Below are 22875 nucleotides of genomic sequence, written 5' to 3'. Positions count from 1 at the left end.
GCCTGCACGAGTGCCCTCATAGGAGTGGCTTTCTATTGAGACAATCGTGTAGAACTCAGCCCAGCTTCTCACTCACTCCCCCTTGTCAGATGAATTTATTGACAGCAGCAGGAGCCAATGTCCATACCAGTCGTACCCAGTTTAAGGAATAGGAATCTGTACTTTATTTTAATAAATCAGAATTGATTACAGCACTGCCGGGCATTTCATGTCCAACCTCTTTCCTCCCAAAGTGCCCCCTGCCTAGCACATACAGTATGCTCTCACCCATCCGCCCCCACCCCCAAATCGCTGCAAGTACTCCTTTCTGTCAGTTTGCCTCCCTCCCCCAAATTATTGCAAGTGTTGCTATTTTTCAGTTTCAGGGGGGGTCACTCCAAGAGTCAAGTACTCCTTTTTATCAGCTTACACACGCCACACTCCCCACGAGCAAGTGCCAGTGTGTAATATTCACAGACCTCAGATCAGAGCCACAGCGGTGTCTCTTCTGCTGCTGTCTCCTCTTGCTGTCTGTGTGGAGTGGAGGAAGTAATCAGAGCTGATGAAGAGGCTGCGGCTTCACTCTACCACGTGTCAGTGTGAAATGCGCCGGTGGGGAGAGACCCTGACTGTCAGAACTAACATTGTAGAGTGTGGGACACCAAACACCCCACTCAAGCTGAGGGGTGGGTGTGCCCACGCACACAAGGAGATGAGGAGGAAGGGGAGCACTCAGGCACTTTGGCGACCCCACCTCTGCGGCACCCCGCGCACCAGTCCAGGATCAGCCCTGGGGGAATCTGGTAAGCATCTATGTCCAGGATTACTCTGATCTTATTGGGAGGCTCTGTCCAAATGTTTTTTAATTATAAAATTAGATCACAGCAGGAAAACACAAAACAGCCAACATGTTTGAGGGGGTCAAACAAACTCCCTCATTTTCAGGAATAAAAAACAGTAAAAAAGGGTAAAATAATAAAAGGACGATATATTATTATATTAACAAATTATTAATATAAGGATGGGTAGATGTATGATATATAGAATGCATGATTTTATTTTCCACAAAATATACTAAAGAACCATGTTGGCTTTTTGGGTTTCGTAAAGCCCCTGGCTTCTTTTATGACTTGAAATATTCAGATAATGAGATTTCTCTGCCGCAATTCCCAACTCTCTTCCTGACCACCTTGGAGTTTCTGGTATTTCTGCCCACCTTTTTGCCCTCCAGCATTTTTTGTGGCATCTTGTATAGCATGGAAATAAATTGACCACCAAATGGGAGAATGGGACCCCCTTCCAATTTTTGCGTTAGACCCATGATGATCGAATACATGCAAAACTAATTTGCAGATATCTTACCAATGAAAGTGCTGAGTCAGGTGATTTAACTATCTAGCCCTAAGCAAACATTTTAATAATGATTTGGGGTACTAAGATTTTTATACAACTAGACAATAAATAAATGAAATGAAATGAAAAGTAATCACAACATGAAAGAGTGACAAAGTCACATAAAAAGTTTGTTAACCCCAAAAATTCTGGCTCATCTTCTGTTGCAAGAAAAGCAAACAAACTCCTTTAGCATGCATGGAAATATGCAGAGTAGTAACAGCACTTGGTATGAAAGTGTAAGTGTAACCTTGTGTTAGAGTTGTATTATAAATATATATTATCGGAATGGGTCAGTACCAAAGAATTTGGGGGCACGCATTCAGGACGACGGAAGTTGGGGGGATGGAGGAGGGAGGGGGAGGTAGGGGATAGATGACACAAATTTTTTTTTTTTGCTAGTTATTTTTGGAAAGTGGAGGGAGGAAAAGGGAACAAGGGTAGAAAGTAAATAATCATAGAGGGAATTATATGAAAATGACAATAACTAATGAAACAGATTAGAGATAAGACAACATCGTTATAGTAATGAATGTCACTGTTAGGAAGAATGCGATAAACAGAGGAGATATTGTATAGCTGTATTCATATGCAATGTTGTATTAGTATCCCTGTTAAAAATAAAGAATTTATAAAAAAAAAAAAAGAGTTGTATTATATGAATACAGTGGAAGTTTTATAGTGTGGGAGATGAGCATGTGAAGACAGTGGTTATCTCTATAGATTGCCGTTAAAGATGATGCCCAGACAGGAAGGGCAACATAGAAAGATTAACACACAATCTACCAGTCCAGTTCACATCATCACTGATAATATATCTACAATTTGTAAAGACGTGCATGTGCCTGGGAATCTCTAGCATACATATACTACACGTGTCTACTGTCTGAGTGGGCAATTTAGGATGGTCAAAGGCAGACCTCTTGGCATTTGAGGGGTTCTATTTTTGTTTATTTATTTATTTATTATTTTATTTGAGTTTGTGTTTTTAAAGTAATGTGTAATAATAATTATTTACAGTATATTATATATATATATATATATATATATATATATATATATATATATATATATTATACACAATATACTGTAAATAATTATTATTACACATTACTTTAAAAACACAAACTCAAATAAAATAATAAAACAATACAGAGCTCCATTCACTAAAGCAGATAGCATGCGCCATGGGATATTTAGGACTCCAGGCACATTTTTCATAAATGTCGCATGCGATCCTGACACTGTCAATTTATTTTGCCGTTTTGTGGTATTTACTGCAAATGGCTGAAAACGCTTGGTAAATATCACATGAAAAGGCGTTAAACTCAAAACACAGAAGGAAATAAATAGTTAAATGCATGCCGTAATTAAATATGGGTCCAGGCATGCAGTATTTAAAGAGGAAGTACGGTAAACCCTGATGAGTTTACTTCCTCTTTCATTCCCTGCAAAGGTAAAGCACAATGGACTACTATGCATCGCATAGTAGTCCATTATGTGTCACTTACCTGACACAGGAGCCAGCGATGCCACCGCTGTCCCCTGTAGCATCCATCTTCTCGGTGGGTCTCGCCGCTCCGCCGCTGTCATTCGGCGAAGCTGCGATGACGTCACTCCTGCGCATGCGCACGGGAGCCGCCACACGCGGCATATTCGCCGTTGACGGTGCCGCGCTCAGTGCGCCTCCACGCCGCTGTCTACGGCGCATGCGCCGTAGACAGCGGTGCCTGTCTTTTGGCAAATATCTCCTAAACTGTGTAGGTTTAGGAGATATTTCTTGGACCTACAGGTAAGCCTTAATCTAGGCTTAACTGTAGGTCAAAGTGTGTTGTAAGGGTTTACAACCACTTTAAAGAATGTAAAAATCTAATAGACAGTTTTGAGTAGTCTCTGCATTTTTGGAACAGTATTGCGTAGAAACCTTAATATGGAAATTATTGGGGTTGATTTACTTAAAATATAACTAAAGGTAAAACTTTTTTTTAGCTTTGGATAAAGTGGAGATGGATTAGAACACCTGTCGGGATTGTATTGTTGTCTGAGCCCACATTAGGCAGATTCACCCCTTCTATTTGTCCTGTTTACTATTATTATTGAATGTGAAATTAACCCCTTTGTGCCTAAAGGTAAAACAAATCTTAAAGCTCATCTGTTTCCTCCCCCCAGCCCCCCCCCCCCCCCCAGTGCCACATTTGCACCTTTCAGGGGGGAGTGGGGAGCGGATACCTGTCTTTGACAGGTATCTTGTCCCGCTTCTCCCTTCTCCTCCCTCCTCTTCTGCTGGCCAGTAAAAGAGCGCAGCACGCTTCTTGCATGTGCAGTAGGGGCCCAGCCTTGAAGCCGAAAAGCTACACTGCTGGGTACCCTTAGTAGCAATGGCTGCAGCAGCAGGTGACCAGCCGATCCGAGGATCGCCTTCGGTACCCTCATTGCTGGACTCCAAGACAGGAAAGTGTGTAGTATGTGTTGCTGCTGACCTTTAATTTTTAAAGGGGCGGGCGGACCTCCTCTTTAATGCCTAAGCCCAATTTTCAACTTTGACAGGTGTTAGTAAAACCGTACATATCATCACAACTAATTCCGGGTGAATATCTTGTTTTTTTTTTTCAGGACAACTTGGGCTTTCATTTGGTGGTAAATGGTAATATATACGTGCAGATTTTTTTTAATATCAAAGGAAAACTGGCCCAAAATAGTAAAAAAATGTATTTTTTTTTTTTGTTTTTTTGTTTTTTTTAAATGTAGCTGTATATTTCTTGCTACTATCATAACCTACCACCAAAGAACAACCCAAAACAAATTCTCCCACTCCTGATGATCGCAGCTATACCACATATGTATATATTAATTGTTGTTTTTACCTGTAGTACAGCCCAGAAACAATAGTGTGCATTTTGTTATGTTTTTATTCTACCTAAAACACACTGACACTAACTGACACGATAAGAATAAAAAATAAAATAAACACTGACCCTGACCCTTGACCTTGACCCAAACACTAACCCTGGCACTGACCTAGATCAAACTTTCATATAGGTTTTTTTTTGTTTTTGTTTTTATTATTATTATTTTTTTTTTCTACATACACTTTTTTTTTCTCTAACTCTGCAGAAGAACAGAGAAAGATACAGTCGGGGTTATTTACGAAAGGCAAATCTACTGGAAGTCAGGGGCGGCCTGTGGCCCGTCCATAGGGGGCGCATGAGCGCCCCCCCCCCCCCCCCCTCCAGGCAGTCCAAAAAAAAAAAGTTAAATTAAATTTTATTTTTTTTAAAGCTGGCCCTTTAAAAAAAAAAAAAAGGTCCTTAAGTGCACTGTGTTCGGACGCCGGTCCTTAAGTGCACCTACGGGAAGCGCAACGTCTATGCAATCACGAGATTGCAGACATGGCGCTTCATTTGCGGTCATTTAGCTCGCCTTGCAGCGCTTTGTGAAGCGCCGAGTAGCTTCCACGCGTTTGTAGTATATATTACTACGGGAGGGCGGTTTGATTGACATCTGAGTTGATGTCACTTCCTGTTTTCGCTCTCCAATTGCACCCAGGAGAGAGGAGCCAGAAAGTATGAGATGACGGACCTCTCTACAGAAGACATCGCTAGAGAGGACAACACACTGCAAGGTAAGTAAGGGAGTTTAATGTGAGGCTGCTGCAACTTGGTGGGACACATGCTGCTGCAACTTGGTGGGAAGCATGATGCTGCAACTTGGTGGGACGCATGATGCTGCAACTTGGTGGGATGCATGATGCTGCAACTTGGTGGGAAGCATGCTGCTGCAACTTGGTGGGACGCATGCTACTGTAATTTGGTGGGACGCATGCTGCTGCAACTTGGTGGGACCCATGCTGCTGCAATTTGGTGGGACGCATGCTACTGCAACTTGTTGGGACGCATTCTGCTGCAATTGATGGTGACACATGCTGCTGCAACTTAGTGGGACGCATGCTGCTGCAACTTGGCAGGACGCATGCTGCTGCAATTTGGCGGTGAAACATGCTGCTGCAATTGGTGGCGACACATGCTGCTGCAATTTGGTGGGATGCATGCTGCTGCAATTGATGGTGACACATGCTGCTGCAATTTGGTGGGATGCATGCTGCTGCAACTTTGTGGGACGCATGCTGCTGCAATTTGGTGGGACGCATGTTGCTGCAACTTGGTGGGATGCATTCTGCTGCAATTGATGGTGACACATGCTGCTGCAACTTGGTGGAACACATGCTGCTGCAACTTGGTGGGACGCATGCTGCTGCAATTTGGCGGTGACACATGCTGCTGCAATTTGGTGGGACGCATGCAGCTGCAATTGGTGGTGACACATGCTGATGCAATTTGGTGGGATGCATGCTGCTGCAATTTGGTGGGACACATGCTGCTGCAATTGATGGTGACACATGCTGCTGCAATTTGGTGGGACACATGCTGCTGCAATTTGAGGGTGATGCATGCTGCTGCAATTGATGGTGACACATACTGCTGCAATTTGATGGTGACACATGCTGCTGCAATTGATGGTGACACATGCTGCTGCAACTTGGTGGGAAACATGCTGCTGTAATTTGGTGGTGACACATGCTGCTGCAATTGATGGTGACACAGGCTGCTGCAATTTGGTGGGACACAGGCTGCATTTGGTGGGACACAGGCTGCATGTAAGGAGGGACTCCGCTGGGGGTACCTGATGTAAGGACAGACTCCGCTGGGGACACCTGATGGCATCTGGTAACAGGCGACATGGCTAGTGATACGCTCAGGGCTCCCACTGATTCTGCATTATGGTGAGTTGAATGATTTCATTTTATATTACAATGTTATAATATAAATAATGTGCTTCAATTATCCTGACACCATAACAACCATGGTACCGAGATGATTGAAGTGCTAACACCAAGTGTTTGAAATATCTTTATCTGCTGATTGTTAAACCTTCTAGAATACACATATTTCTATTGTTGTGTAGGATCTGGGCCTGCTGTCCCTCCATCCCTTTCTCCCTCTCCCTCCGTCCCTCGTTCATCTCAGACACTAACCACACCACCTTAGAGCCACGCCCACTATTTAGCTGAGCCGCCACCAGCCGCCACTGTTGGAAGTGCAGTTGCTCTAAATCTAAGGGGTAGATCTGAAATGAGTGGAAGCTCTTCTGATTTTATCATCTAATCATGTCAAAGCTAAAATGCTGTTTTTTTTATTTTCCTTGCATATCCCTATCGGATCTACAGTGACTTTTCTTCCAAGTGGACTTTCAGGGCACTTTCAAGTTCACTTGCAAGTGCAAAGTGGAGTTGCCTTTAGTAAATAATCCCCAATGCGACTGATCACTGTGATAGCCAATCAGAGGCTATCACGGTGATCAGGGACCCAGAATCGGACGTTCCGGTTCCTGATCGTTAGAACGGGGGCCCAGGGCTTTTTGCGAGACCCCAATCAATGTGCTGGGAGCGTGCCATGCTGCATGCTCCCAGCACAAAGGGAGATTAGCAAATGGAAAAAAGGCCAGTCCAGTGGGGTCGCATTTTTAAGTTACGTCGGTGCCAAGGGGCCAAAGAAAAAAATAATAATTTTGGGTTGTCCCCAGAAAAGTAATAGAGGAGACATCTTCCAATGGGGAAACGGATAGCAAAAAAATAAAAATAAAAAAGACTGACAGGGGTTATAATCCTCCCTTACTCTATCCAAAAAAAAAAAAAAAATTACCTATAGTTCTACTTTAATGCAAATAGACTGTGCATTTTGCAAGTTGCTCCAGAGCTTAGTACACGAGGTACAGCTTCACTTTACAAAGAATACCCAATCTGATGCAAGGGAAAAAAAACACATTTTTGCTCAGACATGATTGGATAATGGAAGTCAGCAGAGCTCCTCCTCATTTAATAAGCTCTGGAGCAACTTCACCTGCAAAGTGCTCAGGCTATGTGCCTAGTAAATCCAACCCATTACATTTGGTACATCCATCTCATTACATGTAGTAAAATTTATACAGTAATCAGTGCATATTTATAGCACTGGTCGCTGTATATATGTCAGTGGTCCCAAAAATATGTCAAAAACGTCCGATCTGTCCGTTACAATGTCACAGTACCGCTAAAAATCCCACATCACCGCCATTACTAGTAAAAAATAAATAAAGAAAAATGCCATAAATCTTTCCCATAGTTTATAGACGCTATAACTTTTGTGCAAACCGCTCAATATACGTTTATTTGTTTTGTTTTATTTTGGGGATATTTATTATTGCAAAAAGTAAAAAAATATTGTTTTTTTTCAAAATTTACGCTCTTTTTTTGTTTATGGCGCAAAAAAAAAAATACCACCAAAAGAAAGCTCTATTTGTGGGGAGAGAAAAAAAGACGCATATTTCGTTTGGGTACAGCATTGCATGATCGCGCAATTGTCAGTTAAATCGACGCAGTGCCAAATTGTAAAAAGTGCTCTGGTCAGGAAAAATCAGGGGTAAAATCTTCCGGGGCTGAAGTTACTAAATTTATTATTTTCCTAAAAATTCTACAAACAATACCCCGTAATGACAACATTAAAGAAGTTAGTTTGAAATCTTTGCAAATTTATAAAAATAAACAAAAGAAAAACGGAAAAATCACATGTACATAAGTATTCACAGCTTTTTCCATGACACTCAAAATTGAGCTCAGGTACATCCTGTTTCCACTGATCATCCTTGAGATGTTTCTACAACTTGATTGGAGTCCACCTGTGGTAACTTCAGTTGATTGGACATGATTTGGAAAGGCACACAACTTTCTATTCAAGGTCCCACAGTTAAAAGTGCATGTTAGAGCACGAACCAAACCATGAAGTCCAAGGAATTGTCTGTAGACAGGATTGTATCGAGGCACAGATCTGGGGAAGGGTACAGAAAAATGTCTGCGGCGCTGAAGGTCCCAATGAGCACAGTGGGCTTCATCATTCATAAATTTAAGAAGAAAGGAACCCCCGGGACTCTTTCTAGAGTGGGCTGCCCAGCCAAACTGAGGGATCGGGGGAGAAGGGCCTTAGTCAGTGAGGTGACCGAGAACCCGATGGTCACTCTGACAGAGCTCCAGCAATTCTCTGTGGAGAGAGAACCTTCCAGAAGAACAAACATCTCTGCAGCACTCCACCAGTCAGGCCTGTATGGTAGAGTGGCTAGACGGAAGCCGCTCCACAGTAAAAGGCACATGATAGTCCGTCTGGGGTTTGCCAAAAGGCACCAGAAGGACTCTCAGACCATGAGAAACAAAATTCTCTGTCCAAATTGGGCCCAAAGTGTCAATAATTTGTGTGGCCACCATTAATTTTCCAGAATTGTCTTAACCCTCTTAGGCATGGAGTTCACCAGAGCTTCACAGGTTGCCACTGGAATCCTCTTCCATGATGACATCACGGAGCTGGTGAATGTTAGAGACCTTGCACTCCTCCACCCTCCGTTTGAGGATGCCCCACAGATGCTCAATAGGTTTTAGGTCTGGAGACATGTTTAGTAAGTCCATCACTTTAACCCTAAGCTTCTTTAGCAAGGCAGTGGTCATGTTGAAGGTGTGTTTGGGGTCGTTATCATGTTGGAATACTGCCCAGCAGCCCAGTCTCCGAAGGGAAGGGATCATGCTCTGCTTCAGTATGTCACAGTACATGTTGGCATTCATGGGTCCCTCAATGAACTCTAGTATCACAGTGCCAGCAGCACTCATGCAGCCTCAGACCATGACACTCCCTCCACCATGCTTGACTGTAGGCAAGACACACTTGTCTTTGTACTCAACTGGTTGCCACCACACACGCTTGACACCATCTGAACCAAATAAGTTTATCTTGGTCTCATCAGACGACAGGACATGGTTCCAGTAATCGATGTCCTTAGTCTGTTTGTCTTCAGAAAACTTTTTCCAGGCTTTCTTGTGCATCATCTTTAGAAGAGGCTTCCTTCTGGGACGACAGCCATGCAGACCAACTTGATGCAGTGTGAGGCGTATGGTCTGAGCACTGACAGGCTGATCCCCCACCCCTTCAACCTCTCCAGCAATGCTGGTAACACTCATATGTATATTTCCCAATGACAACCTCTGGATATGACGCTAAGCACGAGCACTCAACTCCTTTGGTCGACCATGGCGAGGCCTGTTCTGAGTGGAACCGCTGTATGGTCTTGGCCACCATACTGCCTTTCAGTTTCAGGGTCTTGGCAATATTCTTTATGTAGAGCAACAAATCTTTTTTTCAGATCCTCAGAGAGTTCTTTGCCATGAGGTGCCATGTTTAACTTCCAATGACCAGTATGAGAGAGTGAGAGCGGCGACACCAAATTTAACACACCTGCTCCCCATTCACACCTGAGACCTTGTAACACTAATGTCAAATGACACCGGGAAGGAAAAATGGCTAATTGGGCCCAATTTGGACATTTTCACTTAGGGGTGTACTCACTTTTGTTGCTAGCGGTTTAGACCTTAACCACTTGCTTACTGGGCACTTAAACCCCCCTCAGTCCCAGACCAATTTTCAGCTTTCAGCGCTGATGCACTTTGAATGACAATTGCGCGGTCATACAACACTGTACCCAAATGAAATTTTTATCATTTTTTTCCCACAAATAGAGCTTTCTTTTGGTGGTATTTAGTTACAGCTCGGAGTTTTATTTTTTGCTAAACAAACAAAAAAAGATGCAAAAAAAAAAAAAAAAAATCATGTTTTAATAGTTTGTTATAAAATTTTGCAAACGGGTCATTTTTCTCCTTCATTGAAGTGCGCTGATTAGGCGGCACTGATAGGCTGCATTGGTGGGCACTGATGGGCTGCATTGGTGGGCACTGATGGGCTGCATTGGTGGGCACTGATAGGCTGCACTGGTGGGCACTGATAGGCATAGTTAAGGCGGCACTAATAGGCACAGATAAGGCGGCACCGATGGGCACAGATAAGGCGGCACTGATGGGCAAAGATGGGCAAAGATAAGATGGCACGGATGGGTGGCACGGATAAGTGGCACGGATGGGCACTGATAGGTACCACTGATAGATGGGACTGATGGGCACTGATAGGTGGCACTGATAGGTGGCTCTGATAGGTGGCACTGCTGGGCACTGATGGGCGGCACTGCTGGGCACTGATGGGCGGCACTGCTGGGCACTGATGGGCGGCACTGGGGTGCAGCACCTTTGAGGCAGATTGTGGGCACTGTGGGTGGCACTGCTGGGTGGCACTGCTGGGTGGCACTGCTGGGTGGCACTGCTGGGTGGCACTGCTGGGTGGCACTGCTGGGTGGCACTATGGGCACTGCTGGGTGGCACTGACGGGGGGCACTTACTTTTATTCAGGATGGCACTGCGGGGGGCAGGTGGGCACTGGCAGGGGGCAGGTGGTTGCTTGTATTGCTGGCCGTGATCGGGACTAATGTCCCGATCACGGCCGCCGGTGATCGGCTTTTTTTTTTCTCCTCGCGCTGTCAGTGCGAGGAGGAATAATAGCCGATTACCGGCTCCGTTCTATCACATGATCAGCTGTCATTGGCTGACAGCTGATCACGTGATAAGGGGTCGGGATCGACCCCTTGCACGGATCGGTGATCAGGCGAGTCTCATGGACTCGCCGACCACAGAGCGCGCCGCACGCGCCCCTCAGGGGGCGCGCAGGCCGCTCGTACACGGGACGACGTCAATAGACGTAGTCCCGGAAAAGTAGGTCCGCGCTAATGCCGTCATTTGGCAATAGCGCGGATCCCAAGTGGTTAATGGCTGTGTGCTGAGTTATTTTTAGGGGACAGCAAATTTACACTGTTATACAAGCTGTATACTCACTAGTTGTAGCAAAGTGTAATGTCTTCAGTGTTGTCACATGGAAATGATTGTTTCACAAGGCACAAAGAGATATAAAATATGTAATAGTGACACAGATAAAAATAAAAACCTGACAGGGGTTTAGTCATTCTTTACAAAAAACAAAACAAAACAAAACATTTTTTTTTATTTCTGTCTGTGATAATGTTGAGGAGTTCTCTGACTTGTCACCTGTCTGGTAAATGTTTTCTGCAGTTCATGAAGAAAGGGTTAATCTCTCTAATATTTCGTTCTTTTGAAAATGGGTTCATCCAATTTTTTTCTATAGTGTATGGCCAGCATTAGTTGTGTTAATCCCAGACACACTAAGGGTGGGTTCACACACGTGCGGTGCGAATTGTAATTCCGGTTTCTCTGCAAAGATAAAAATTATTAATTCGACAAAATCCATCGCCATCCGACAGGAAGGAACCCTAGGTGAGCCTCCAAACTCTCCCCATCTGCTGCTGGGTCCCTACCACACCATCCCCAGGGGAAATTGTGGAGCCCGACCGGCGATTAGGCCTTTTGCTGGAGCGTGGCCGGCTCCACACAGCAGATGCCCACCGCCATCTTGAGGCCTGTAAGGCCTCCGACGTCCCCGGGCTCGAGTTCCGCAATTATCAGGACGGGAGGCAGCTAATCCACCCATACCAGGGCAGACTACTCCCGGGAGGAGTCCGGGCTGTGCGGAGACAACACCTGTGGCCTGTCCTCCAAAGCGGCTGCCATCTTGCTACATACGGCCACGAAATACACTCATAATTTGGGTCCGATGTCCCGAATAGCCTTTCCTATAGTCGAATGCTCCCATGGACACAAGCAGGAATTTTCCAGGTCAGAAATCTTGTACACCCACTTACCCACACACTTTTACCCTTTAACGAAATACAGCGTAAATATCAGATCCCTAAGCATTTATTTTATTCTTATCTCCAATTCAAACATTATTTTTCCTCTAAATCCTCTACCTTGACTTTAGAAACCTACCTCATTTGAACTATTATGCTCCCAGGGCCCATACCAAGCCCATCTTATTTCAGATAACTATAGATACCTGCATGAAACTCCTTCACTCACTGATACATTTCACCCCTACGTGCAGAAGTGGTCCCAGATTATTAAGCGACCTATCTAACTCCCTCAGTGGCAGAAGATTTGGGAGACCACTTCCAGGTCTTCAAGGTATGTGGAGCAGAGGGAGACGACCTATAAGATACTACTTTTTTTGATATAGGACCCCAGAGATCTTGCATAGATACAATCCTAAAGCTTCCTGAGTGTGCTGGAGGTGCCGGAGTAATGTCGGCTCCCATTTCCACATTTTCTGGGAATGTCCCATGATTCAGCCTTTTTGGTCCTCCATCCAAACTCATCTACAAGAGCTCTTTGAAACGACTCTCCCTCTAGACCCGATCCAATATCTTTTGGGCTTGCCGTTCCCTAGTATCTCCAGACATGCCCAAAAGTTGGCCGCCTTTTTTCTCCTGGCAGCAAAGAGGGCAATACCTCTGAGATGGTTGTCCCCCTCCCCTCCCACCCTTACACAGGTTCTACAAAAATTGGAACAAATTTGCAGGATGGAACACATGATTGCAACAGTCCATGATACACTTCCTCAATTTTCCAAGACTTGCGACTTGTGGGATCAGTCGAAGCTTAACCCAGGTGCCATTTCACTGTTCTCTCAGTAATGCAGTACACTTTTAAACATAGGTGCTCTATGTTTTTTTGTCAACTTGTTATTTTGATGATTCCATGGTGCTCTCTCCCTTTCTTCCCATTCTTCCCCCTCCCCCCCCCCCCTCTAGGTGGGTTCCCCCTGAGGCGTCCTGGTTGCTTAGTTTAGATGCCCTGGGGACCCCACTGACACTGGATCCAGACAGAAACATTTCGTTTTATGTGAAATATTGTTTCTGTTTGTGCCGCAGGCCCCTGGGCCCCCCCCCCCTTTCACCTTCCTAGTCTATACAGTTTAATTATTTTGCTCTTGCGAATTTTGTAGCATTGTAGCGATATATCAATGGTTTTAACATCTGTTATATACCTTTTTTCAATCAATATTCTTATAAGATGTACTACATGTTTGACATCTATTCTCTGTTTTCTGTTTGTATCCTTTTTCTTTGAAAAATGTAATAAAAAAAATACAATTTGAAAAAAAAATATTCATTCAGTGGTTCCTCTCCGTTGTAGCTGCGGATAAGCTGACCAGGGAGAGGTGTAGTGAGGAGGAGGAGAGAATTTGTGTTCAGAACGGAACACATCTGCGAATCGGATGCGTGCCCATTGAAGATTATGTGCCTGCAATTTGCACTGCACTGCCTAAAACAGGCATACGTTTTTTGTGCAATGCGGACTGCAGACTGTGGACTGCGGATGCAACGCACATATGTGAACCAGACCCATTGAAAAGAACATATATTCAAATGTTCTGCAAATTGGATGCAGTGTAAGCCACATCCAATTCGCATATGTGTGAACCCAGCCTGAAGGATTGGGTGGGGGAGTGGGTGGGGGCATGAACGGTGGAAGATTTCTACTAACAGCAGAGGAACCAGCACAAGAGACACATCATACCGACTGTAAGTAATATTCCTTGTGCTGATTTTTCTGTTTTTTATTTTAGGTATACATAGACTTTAAACAGCAGGTATAGTAAGTGTAGCAGGGGCAATGTTGATGCCAAATATTATAAAACTATTCCTCGGCCAGGAAATCAGAACAAATGTATTCAATTATAAATAGAAATTTAAAGTAGTACTTCATTAAAATCTTATATTTTTTTATGTAATTTAATGGTTTAATGGTTTCTTTTATATCAGCACCCAGCACTTTTTAATATAAAAAATGCAGCTTTCCTTGAAACAGCCAACACGTCATCACTGTCTCCCACAGACAATTTGTTCCAAGTCTTGTTGCTGATCTTTTTTTGGGGTTGAATGACAGTCAGTGTCATTCAGCCCACTTCCTGAGAGCCCAGGCTGCCATGGACACACTATATTCAAAAAGTTATTCTCCTACACTCGAGTGGTGGGCCTGGAGATGTATTGTACAGATATAGGCGTGCGCAGGGGGTGTGCTGGGTGTGCCTGGGCACACCCTAATCACCCTGTGCGCCAGGGCCGATGATGAGGCAGTACAGCCTGCCCTCCTGTACCAGGCCCATGCCCTATTTGTTTTAAAGGGGGACCCAAGCACCTGCCGCGCAGGAGTACCGGCTGTACTATTGCAGATATTGATCCTCTGGTTCCTCCCATTGCAGCGCTGCCAGCTTCTTCTCCTCTCCCTCCCTCCGGCTGCACTGTAGGGGGATCAGTTCTAGCATCTGCACCTCCATCCTGTCCTCAGCTTTTTTCAGTCTCAAATGTAAGGCATCAGGGGTCTGTTTAGAACACTAAAATTTCACCAAAGCCCCCCAAAAGCACAGTTAAAATTTTAAATAAATAAATAAATAAAAATCATAAATAAAATAAAAAATAAAAAAAAATGTAAAAAATAATCAATTAAAAAAAAAAATAGAAAAAACAGGCTGCACTTATCACCTTCAATAAAAAAAAAAAAAATCTGTGACAAACCCACAATGAATCTGGAAGGCACAGATATCATAAACAATAATGAAATTAATAATAAAATTGAAAACAAAAAAAGTGACCATATATATATATATATATATATATATATATATATATATATATATATATATAAGAAACCAAAGTGAACATTCGTGAATTTAATAGGATGATTTTCCAGTGAGGGTGAATAGAGCTCAGATAACACCCTATTAAGTGATCCACCACCGCATAAAATGTTATCTGAGCTCTATTCATCCTCACTGGAAAATCATCCTATTAAATTCTCTGATTCACTTTATTTCCTTTTGGGACTATATATCTGGGACTCTTCACTGTGTTTTCTTATATATATATATATGGTCACTTTTTTTGTTATCAATTTTATTATTAATTTCATTATTGTTTATGATATCTGTGCCTTCCAGATTCATTGTGGGTTTGTCACAGATTTTTTTATTAATTGAAGGTGTTAAGTGCAGCCTGTTTTTTCTATTTTTCTATATTTGCAATTTGTGCATATCTCACAATTTTTGAGCTGCAGCTATTTATGTATATATTTTTGGTTACATTACATATATAGTCACTAGGGAGCACGGTAAAAAAACAAACAAAAAAAACAAAAAACGATCACATGTGCTTTGTATTCACCGCTGCCTACCTACTGCCTCTTTTACTGCGTTTAAGCTTTGGGGTGCACACCCTAATGCGCACACCTATGAGTAAGCCCTTGTACACACGGTCGGACATTCCGACGACAAAATCCGTTGGATTTTGTCCAAAACTGGTGTTGCATACACACGGTCGGACAAAGTTGTCGGAAAAGCCGATCGTTCAGAACGTGATGATGTTATTTATTTACGACTGGACTACGTTCAGGCTAGTAGCCAATAGCTTTGGTCTAGGAATTTGATCTGAGCATGCGTGGCACTTTGTCTGATCGGAATTCTCTACAAACGATCGGACTAAGTCCGATTGGATCATGTTGTCGGAAAATTTTTATATCCAGCTCTCAAACTTTGTTGGTCGGACATTCCGATGGAAAAAGTCCAGTGAAGCCCACACACGGTCAGATTATTCGACAACACGGTCCAATCGGACATTTTCTGTCGGAATGTCCGACCGTGTGTACAAGGGCTAACATATAACGTCTTTCTACTCCAGCGGCGTGCTGCCTCCCTCAGGACAATGGGTATCATTGAAAGACAGACACCGCCTGGTCCCGCACTACTAGTTCACCTTATCAGACCTGAAGGCAACTGTTCACATTTGCTTTTGCTATGATAGGCCTATGTACACAATGGGGGTTATTTACTAAAGGAAAATCCAATTTGCACTGCAAGTGCACTTGGAAGTGCAGCCGCTGTAGATCCGAGGGGGACATGCAAGGAGAATAAAAAACAGCATTTTAGCTTGCACATGATTGGATGATAAAATCAGCAGAGCTTCCACTCATTTCAGATCTACCCCTTAGATTTAGAGCGACTGCACTTCCAAGTGCACTTTCAGTGCAAAGTGGATTTGCCTTTTGTAAATAACCCCCCATGTGTATGTGAGTATAACCATTGTCATTTTGGAATAAAATTTATTTTGGTAATGCGCTAGGTCGGTGCGCCCTTCTTTTGCTATTACCTTGCCATGGACTCAGCCCCTGGGGGCACCATCATGGTTGCCTGGACTCTGGTAAGGGAGAACTGCACTGACATTCCTATGTCCTGCATCATTTAGGACACCTCACTTCTGGGGCAGGAGAGGACGGATCCAAGAATGTTATGTGAGCCGCTAGAAGACAGAAGGAAGAAAAGTATTTTGTATATATGCAGTCGTTTAATTATAAAAAAAAGGGGCAGGAGGCGAGGCAGGGTGGAGGGGGAAGCTGGAGATCGGCTTTAAATATTCTGCTTTAATTAAAATAAAATCTGGTACTTAAAGACTTGATGAAAGAAAGGATGAAGATTGGCTTTTAATATTCTGATTTGTTTCAAATAAAATCTGGTAATTGAAACAAATCAAAACCCAATCATTAAATCTCAAAAAAGTTAGCTGTTAATATCGTTTAATATTTCAGCTTTTTAAATCTGCAATTATTTAAAGTGGTAATAAACCAAAAATATATTATATTGCAGATTGACATTCATTAGATGTGGTGGCAACATTAGTTTTCTTTTCTTTGGCTGTTTCCCCTCGGTTTTCACCTGTTGATCTGGCCAGTAACACACCTCCGGTCTTAGTGGGACACAACTCTGGAGGAACTGGGAACAGGAGGTACAGCAGACAGCAGCGTTGTCAGTCTGGGGGGGAGGGTAAATTCGCGGATTCAATTACATTAACAAATTGAAGCCAAACTTCAGATCACACTTTATCATCAGTTACAGCAAACTGTTTTTGATTCATTTGGGACAAAGGTTTTGCAAGGATAAATTAGAAGATGATCATTTTAATCACTGCAACTGTTAAGTGGTTTGACTCATCCATGTAAACTAATACATTCTGCTGGAGATCTTGAGCTTGTGAAAAACAACAGACTTACTGGCTGGATCACCATATGAAAATAGAAGAAAGTAAACCTAAAAAAGGGAACTAATACAGCCATCACATCTAATAATTAGTAAGCGGTTCACTTTTAGTTTTAATACTGCTTAAAGTTATACTTGGTAAGCCTGATATGAAGGCCTATTCTTATGGGTGGCAACTGCCTCCTGACAGCATTGTCACATGTAAGCCTGATATGAAGGCCTGCACTTATGGGTGGCAACTGCCTCCAGACTGCATTATCACATTGTCACATGTGCCCCTAGTGGAGATTTCAAGCATTGCGCAAGCATTTTCATTATCAGGAAGTTGATCTAGAGAAATGAAGTTCAGCCAAATGTGGAGTGAGTGCACATAGACAGAAGGGGTGATAGGAGCTGCAGGATTAGAAAAGGTTGCATTGGTATTCAAATAATTACCATTATTTATGATACACAGTGCTTTAGTACACCATGTATTTTCCAGTTAGGGTTTAGATTTATTTTCACAAGTAATGTTTCTCAATACAGGTTATCATTTAGCTCAGTGATACCAAATTGTTATCATATTAACAATGAAAAAAATGTTTTACTAAAATGTACTTACTAAAATCAGAACTACCTTCTCTATTTAAATGCCTCTTCTCTCTCCAGTGATCCTATATGGCTGCAGTGTCTGTGTATTGCTCCTTCTCACAGCCCTGGTCAGCGCCGCCTCTGTTCAGCGGGAATCTCAAACCCTCATGGCAACTGTAAGTAGATAAAGGAATGTGTATGGAAAAGATGCATTAGTATAAGAACTAGGAAAATAAATAAAATCATTCCTTGTACAGGTTTGAAAAAAGAGACCACTAGGCGGAACTATACCCAATTGATTTTAAGGCCCCTTTCACATGGGGCGGAATCTGGGCACGTGATTTCACATGGGGTGGAATCTGGGCACGTGATTTCACATGGGGTGGAATCTGGGCAAGTGATTTCACATGGGGTGGAATCTGGGCAAGTTATTTCACATGGGGTGGAATCTGGGCAAGTGATTTCACATGGGGTGGAATCTGGGCAAGTGATTCTACCTGCCCCGCTGATCCCCACTGAGCAGGCAGATGACAGGTCTGTGACTGCTCCACTGATGCAGAGCGGACACGGACACAGCCTGCTGCTCTCTATGGGGCGGTCAGATGGAAGCGGACTGCCTGTCTGTTCCATCCGATTGTCATCCAATCCGCCAGACAGATGGCAAAAGTACCCCCAGCCATCTGATGACAGGTCTGCTGAAATCTGCCGTCCCATAGAAAATAATGGGTGGTCCGATCGGGTCTGCCTGAAAAACGGACAGGCGGACCCGATTGGTCCACTGGTGTGAAAGGGGCCTAACAGTTTCAGAAAACCGTTACATTCCTGGCATGCTGGGTATGCTAAGACCCCTTTCCCACCGAGGACATTTTGCATAGTTTTGATAGCTTTAAAAATAGCGCCTGCAATCCACCCTCAAACAGCTGCACCATTGTCTCGGGCTTTCACCCTACAGCGGTGCGCTGGTAGGATATCAGGAAAAGTCCTGCCAGCAGCTTCTTTGGAGCGGTGAAGGAGCGGTGTGTTTACCATTCCTCTACCGCTGCTCCCCATTGAAATCAATGGGGCAGCGCGGATATACCAACGGCAAAATGCGGCGCATTGCGGGCGGTTTTAACCCTTTCTCAGCCGCTAGCCGGGGTTAAAAGCGCCCCGCTAGTAGCCGAAATGCGCTGAAAATCCGACGGTAAAACATTAATAAAAATAGTGGCATTTTACTGCTGACGGTAAAGTGTGAAAGGTTTCTAACTGTCATTTTGTTTGTGCTCTCAACCAAACTGTCAAGCCATCAAGTAGCTGGTGGCATAACTGATCACATGTGCAACATCATGACAGTTACAGATTAAACAGAGGCTAAGGTGGCTGAAATGGATATAAGGGTTTAGTTCTGCTTTAATTTATAACCTGCTATAAAAACACATTTACTGGACTCTGAAAAAAATCGGTTTCCTCCAACTGGAAGGGAATTCCTCTCGGCTTTTTCTCTAGGTGGCATTTTGTGTGTCCTGGGCTACATAATCTATATTTTTCTCTCTCCCTCACCATATTCTCACCTCTTTTGCTCAAATGTATAGACCTGTTTAAAAATCTACTATTCAACTATCAAAAGTGTCATATTATATTATATTGATTGCATTTGTTATTTTCAAGTGGTACTATGAATCGAAAAGTAACAAAAAAAAAGCATTAGTGAATTTAGCCAATTTTTTTAGCAAAAATTATTTTACAGCTCATATAAGTAAGAGCATGGCAAGGGTGTGCTGGTTTGTTAAATAGCTTGTATTGCAAAAAAAAGCCAAAGAGCAAAAATGGCCAAACTAACCATTGTTGGCCTTTATAGCTAAACCCCTTTAGTTTTTTAGTGTGTTGTAGAATTATGGCTCACTAATTGTAACATCTGTAAAGCTGTGCTGCCCTCTACTGGTACTGTAGATTGCTGTTCTGTACAAAAGATAGAAAACCTACGTGTTTATACCAATGAAATGAATGCCTAACACAAATTAGCTTTTTTGGGTCCCACATCAAAATCCAAAATGTAAACACTCCATAAAATCAACAGTTTTATTGAAAATTTATTAAGTAACTCTAGTGGGATAAGGACATAATCCCACCAATTGGTTTGGTAACATGGTACATAGAACAATGTGTGGAATAATACTATTGGTGCCAGGTTAGTTAGTTAGTTTTTGGCTTAAGGCTGCCAGTGCCAAGAACAATTTAAATACCTGCAGGGAATTATAAAAAAAAAAAAATCTTTACTATTATTATTATTATTATTACTACAGATGAACACAGCTAATGTGGAAAGTGCTTTGCTGTACGCAGCACTGGCTTACCGTTGGGGAAGAGAACAACATTTGAATAGACTGACATGACAGCTATAATAGATCACAGTTGCAATGCTCGCAGGACATTTTATGCAATTATTTTTATTTAAGTGGAAGTATATCTATCAGTTTAGCAGTTTCCTAAAACATGGCATGCCGTAAATGATAGCTGTTACATTTTTGTAACTGTCAAACCATCGAATGGCTGGTGTCATAACTGATCACATGTGCAGTAACATGGCAACTGCAAATCAAACAGAGGCTAAGATTTATTTATAATTTAATTTATTTATTACAGGTACTTATATAGTGCAGTCAATTTACACAGTGCTTTACACATATATTGTACATTTACATCAGTGCCTGCCCTCGAGGAGCTTACAATCTAAGGTCCTTATCTCACATACATATACTAGACCCAGGTTAGACAGGAGCCAATTAACCCACCAGCATGTCTTTGGAGAGTGGGAGGAAACCGAAGTGCCCGGAGGAAACCCACACTGGCACAGGGAGAACATGCAGACTCCAGACAGGTGGCACCATGGTCTAAGATGGCAGATTCGGTATTTGTAAAGAAGAGAAGGATATACTTCCACTTTAAGCACACTGTCACATTAGAGCGTGATTTCGCTGTAATCAGAAGACTGATTTATAATGCATCCCCCCCCCCCCAAAAAAAAAGTAATGTAGGCCATGTTTTGTTTACCAAGGCCCCAACCTGATTACATCACAGTATGCATCCTCTAGATCGGGGGTCTCCAAAATTTTTAATCAAAGGGCCAGTTTACTGTCCTTCAGACTTTGCGGGGGGGAAACTATGGCCAGTTAGAGTACAAAATGCCCAGGCATCAATGGGAATAAACAGTGCCCCATTGTTGGTATCAGGGGAAGCAAGAGTCATTGGTGTAAGTGGGAGGAATAGTGTCCCACCATTGTTGTCAGTAGGAGGAATAGTACCCCATTAATGGTATCAGTGAAAGGAATTATGCCCAGTTGTTGGTGTCAGTGGGAGGCATATTGCCCCAAGGCCTGAATATAGACAAGCAAAGGGCCACATTCAGCCACTGGGCTACAGTTTGAAGACCACTGCTCTAGATCTATCAAAAACAGTCACATATCCTGAGACATATGATTCAGAATAAATAGAACAAGTTCATAAGCATTATGGTTGTCTCCCAAACAACCTTTCCCACCCTAGTGGTTGAACAGTAGAACCTTTCCCACCCTAGTAGTTGAACAAGATCAGACATCAAAGCAAGGCACCCCAAGCCTGAAGGTGGAGAGGTTGAAACAGATACTGTTCATTCTTTGTCAGTACACTTAGGACCAAACACATGAATACAAGGGCAAAATGTGAATGCATAGCATTCTATTCTACCAACAACATTGTATATACTGTGCAAGGCCACCATCAATGAGGACCCAGCCCAATCACACTGGCAGATAGGGAGGCAGTCTGTGATCTTTTATTATACGCAGTAACATCTAAATGTCAGTAGTATGATGTGTGAGTGGCGCTGCCACCCTTTTCCATGGCCTATGTTGTCTATACAAAGAGCCATCTACAGTAGGTACTCGTAATACATTTAAAGTGTATCTAAAAGTGTATCTAAAAATCCAAACCTTTTTTTTAATACGTTGATGAGGGGTTAGAATGCTTGTTGGGTTCATATTGCTGGAACAAGGACCAGTGTCACCAGGACTGAAAGTGAGGGAAGATTCAAAATTTTACGGAGTCACTCAAACAAGAACAGATCATTTCTTCTCGCTCCTGGTTGTGCTTCCAGGAGAGGTAGTAAAATGTGTTCTTCACAATTGGAAATTGGACACAGGTAAAAAGAATAATAATAATTGAGGTTTTAATATTTCCTCTTCTATCCAAAATGGAAAAAAAAGGTCTGGACCTTAAATATACCTTGAGGGCATATTTAAGTTAAACAATTGAATTCAGATATATTAATGTGCCACTATTTTAGCAAATGTATTGGTTGTTCAGTAACATTTGCCATCTAGATGTGTGATAGGTTTAGCATGAATCTGTACCAGGTGGTAAAGAACAAATGTCAGCATATGCAGATGAGGATTTTAGGCAAAACTCTTGTGCTATAGCAGAGGGAATGTGTGCAGTAATGTGGTATCGCTCCATAGAAATGATTTAAGTTTGTTTGCCCTTTCTATGTTCAGCATTGAAAATAACAAATGCTTCAATAACATTAGTGCTGGTCAGGATGATGTTTCAAAGACCCAGATTTTCATTTGAAGAAAAGAAATATCCAGATTCTGGAGGAATGAAAGCAAATAAGACTTTAGTGCACAAATTTGTTTTAAATATCTGACAGATCTTCCACTGAAGCAGCCAATTAACTTCATAATTATGTCCCATGATAGCTTAGCAACCTTGTTTTCTGACACTTAAGTATTTAAATGAAAATCTTTAAAATAAATATACTATGCAAATAATTTGCGCTTTTCTGGTTCCATAACAAGTGGCTGTACTATCCAGAATAAGCAGCAGGTGTCACCAGTACCTACCATACAATTTTCCGGGGTGTCTTGGGAAATACTGAACTACAAATTGAATTTTATTTTAATTAATGTTTTTTTTTTTTTTTGCAGGCATTCATTGGGTTTGGCTTCCTGTTCTGTATATTAATGGCTGGATTAACCTGGACCCAGGAGTGCAAAAATCAGGTAGTTTGATCATTCTGTTCATA

At 42.6% G+C, this 22875-nt stretch overlaps 1 protein-coding gene across 1 annotated transcript in view; it reads left to right on the top strand.

Annotated features, from left to right (window-relative positions):
• TSPAN32 (tetraspanin 32) overlaps positions 1-22875 on the top strand; it is a 77410-nt gene that overhangs the window by 5330 nt on the left and 49205 nt on the right. Inside the window, exons 3-4 of the mRNA XM_077460705.1 lie at positions 17916-18013; positions 22778-22852. Coding sequence (XP_077316831.1) covers positions 17916-18013; positions 22778-22852 — 173 coding nt within the window. The remainder of the gene's footprint in view (positions 1-17915; positions 18014-22777; positions 22853-22875) is intronic.

Source organism: Lithobates pipiens, unplaced genomic scaffold (genome assembly GCF_037356315.1).
Source record: "Lithobates pipiens isolate NorthernLeopardFrog02 unplaced genomic scaffold, aLitPip1_a1.2 Scaffold_10, whole genome shotgun sequence".
In the NCBI taxonomy this organism is placed as follows: domain Eukaryota; kingdom Metazoa; phylum Chordata; class Amphibia; order Anura; family Ranidae; genus Lithobates; species Lithobates pipiens.
Note: the sequence above shows the minus strand (reverse complement) of the source record. Positions and strands in the feature narration are given on the sequence as shown.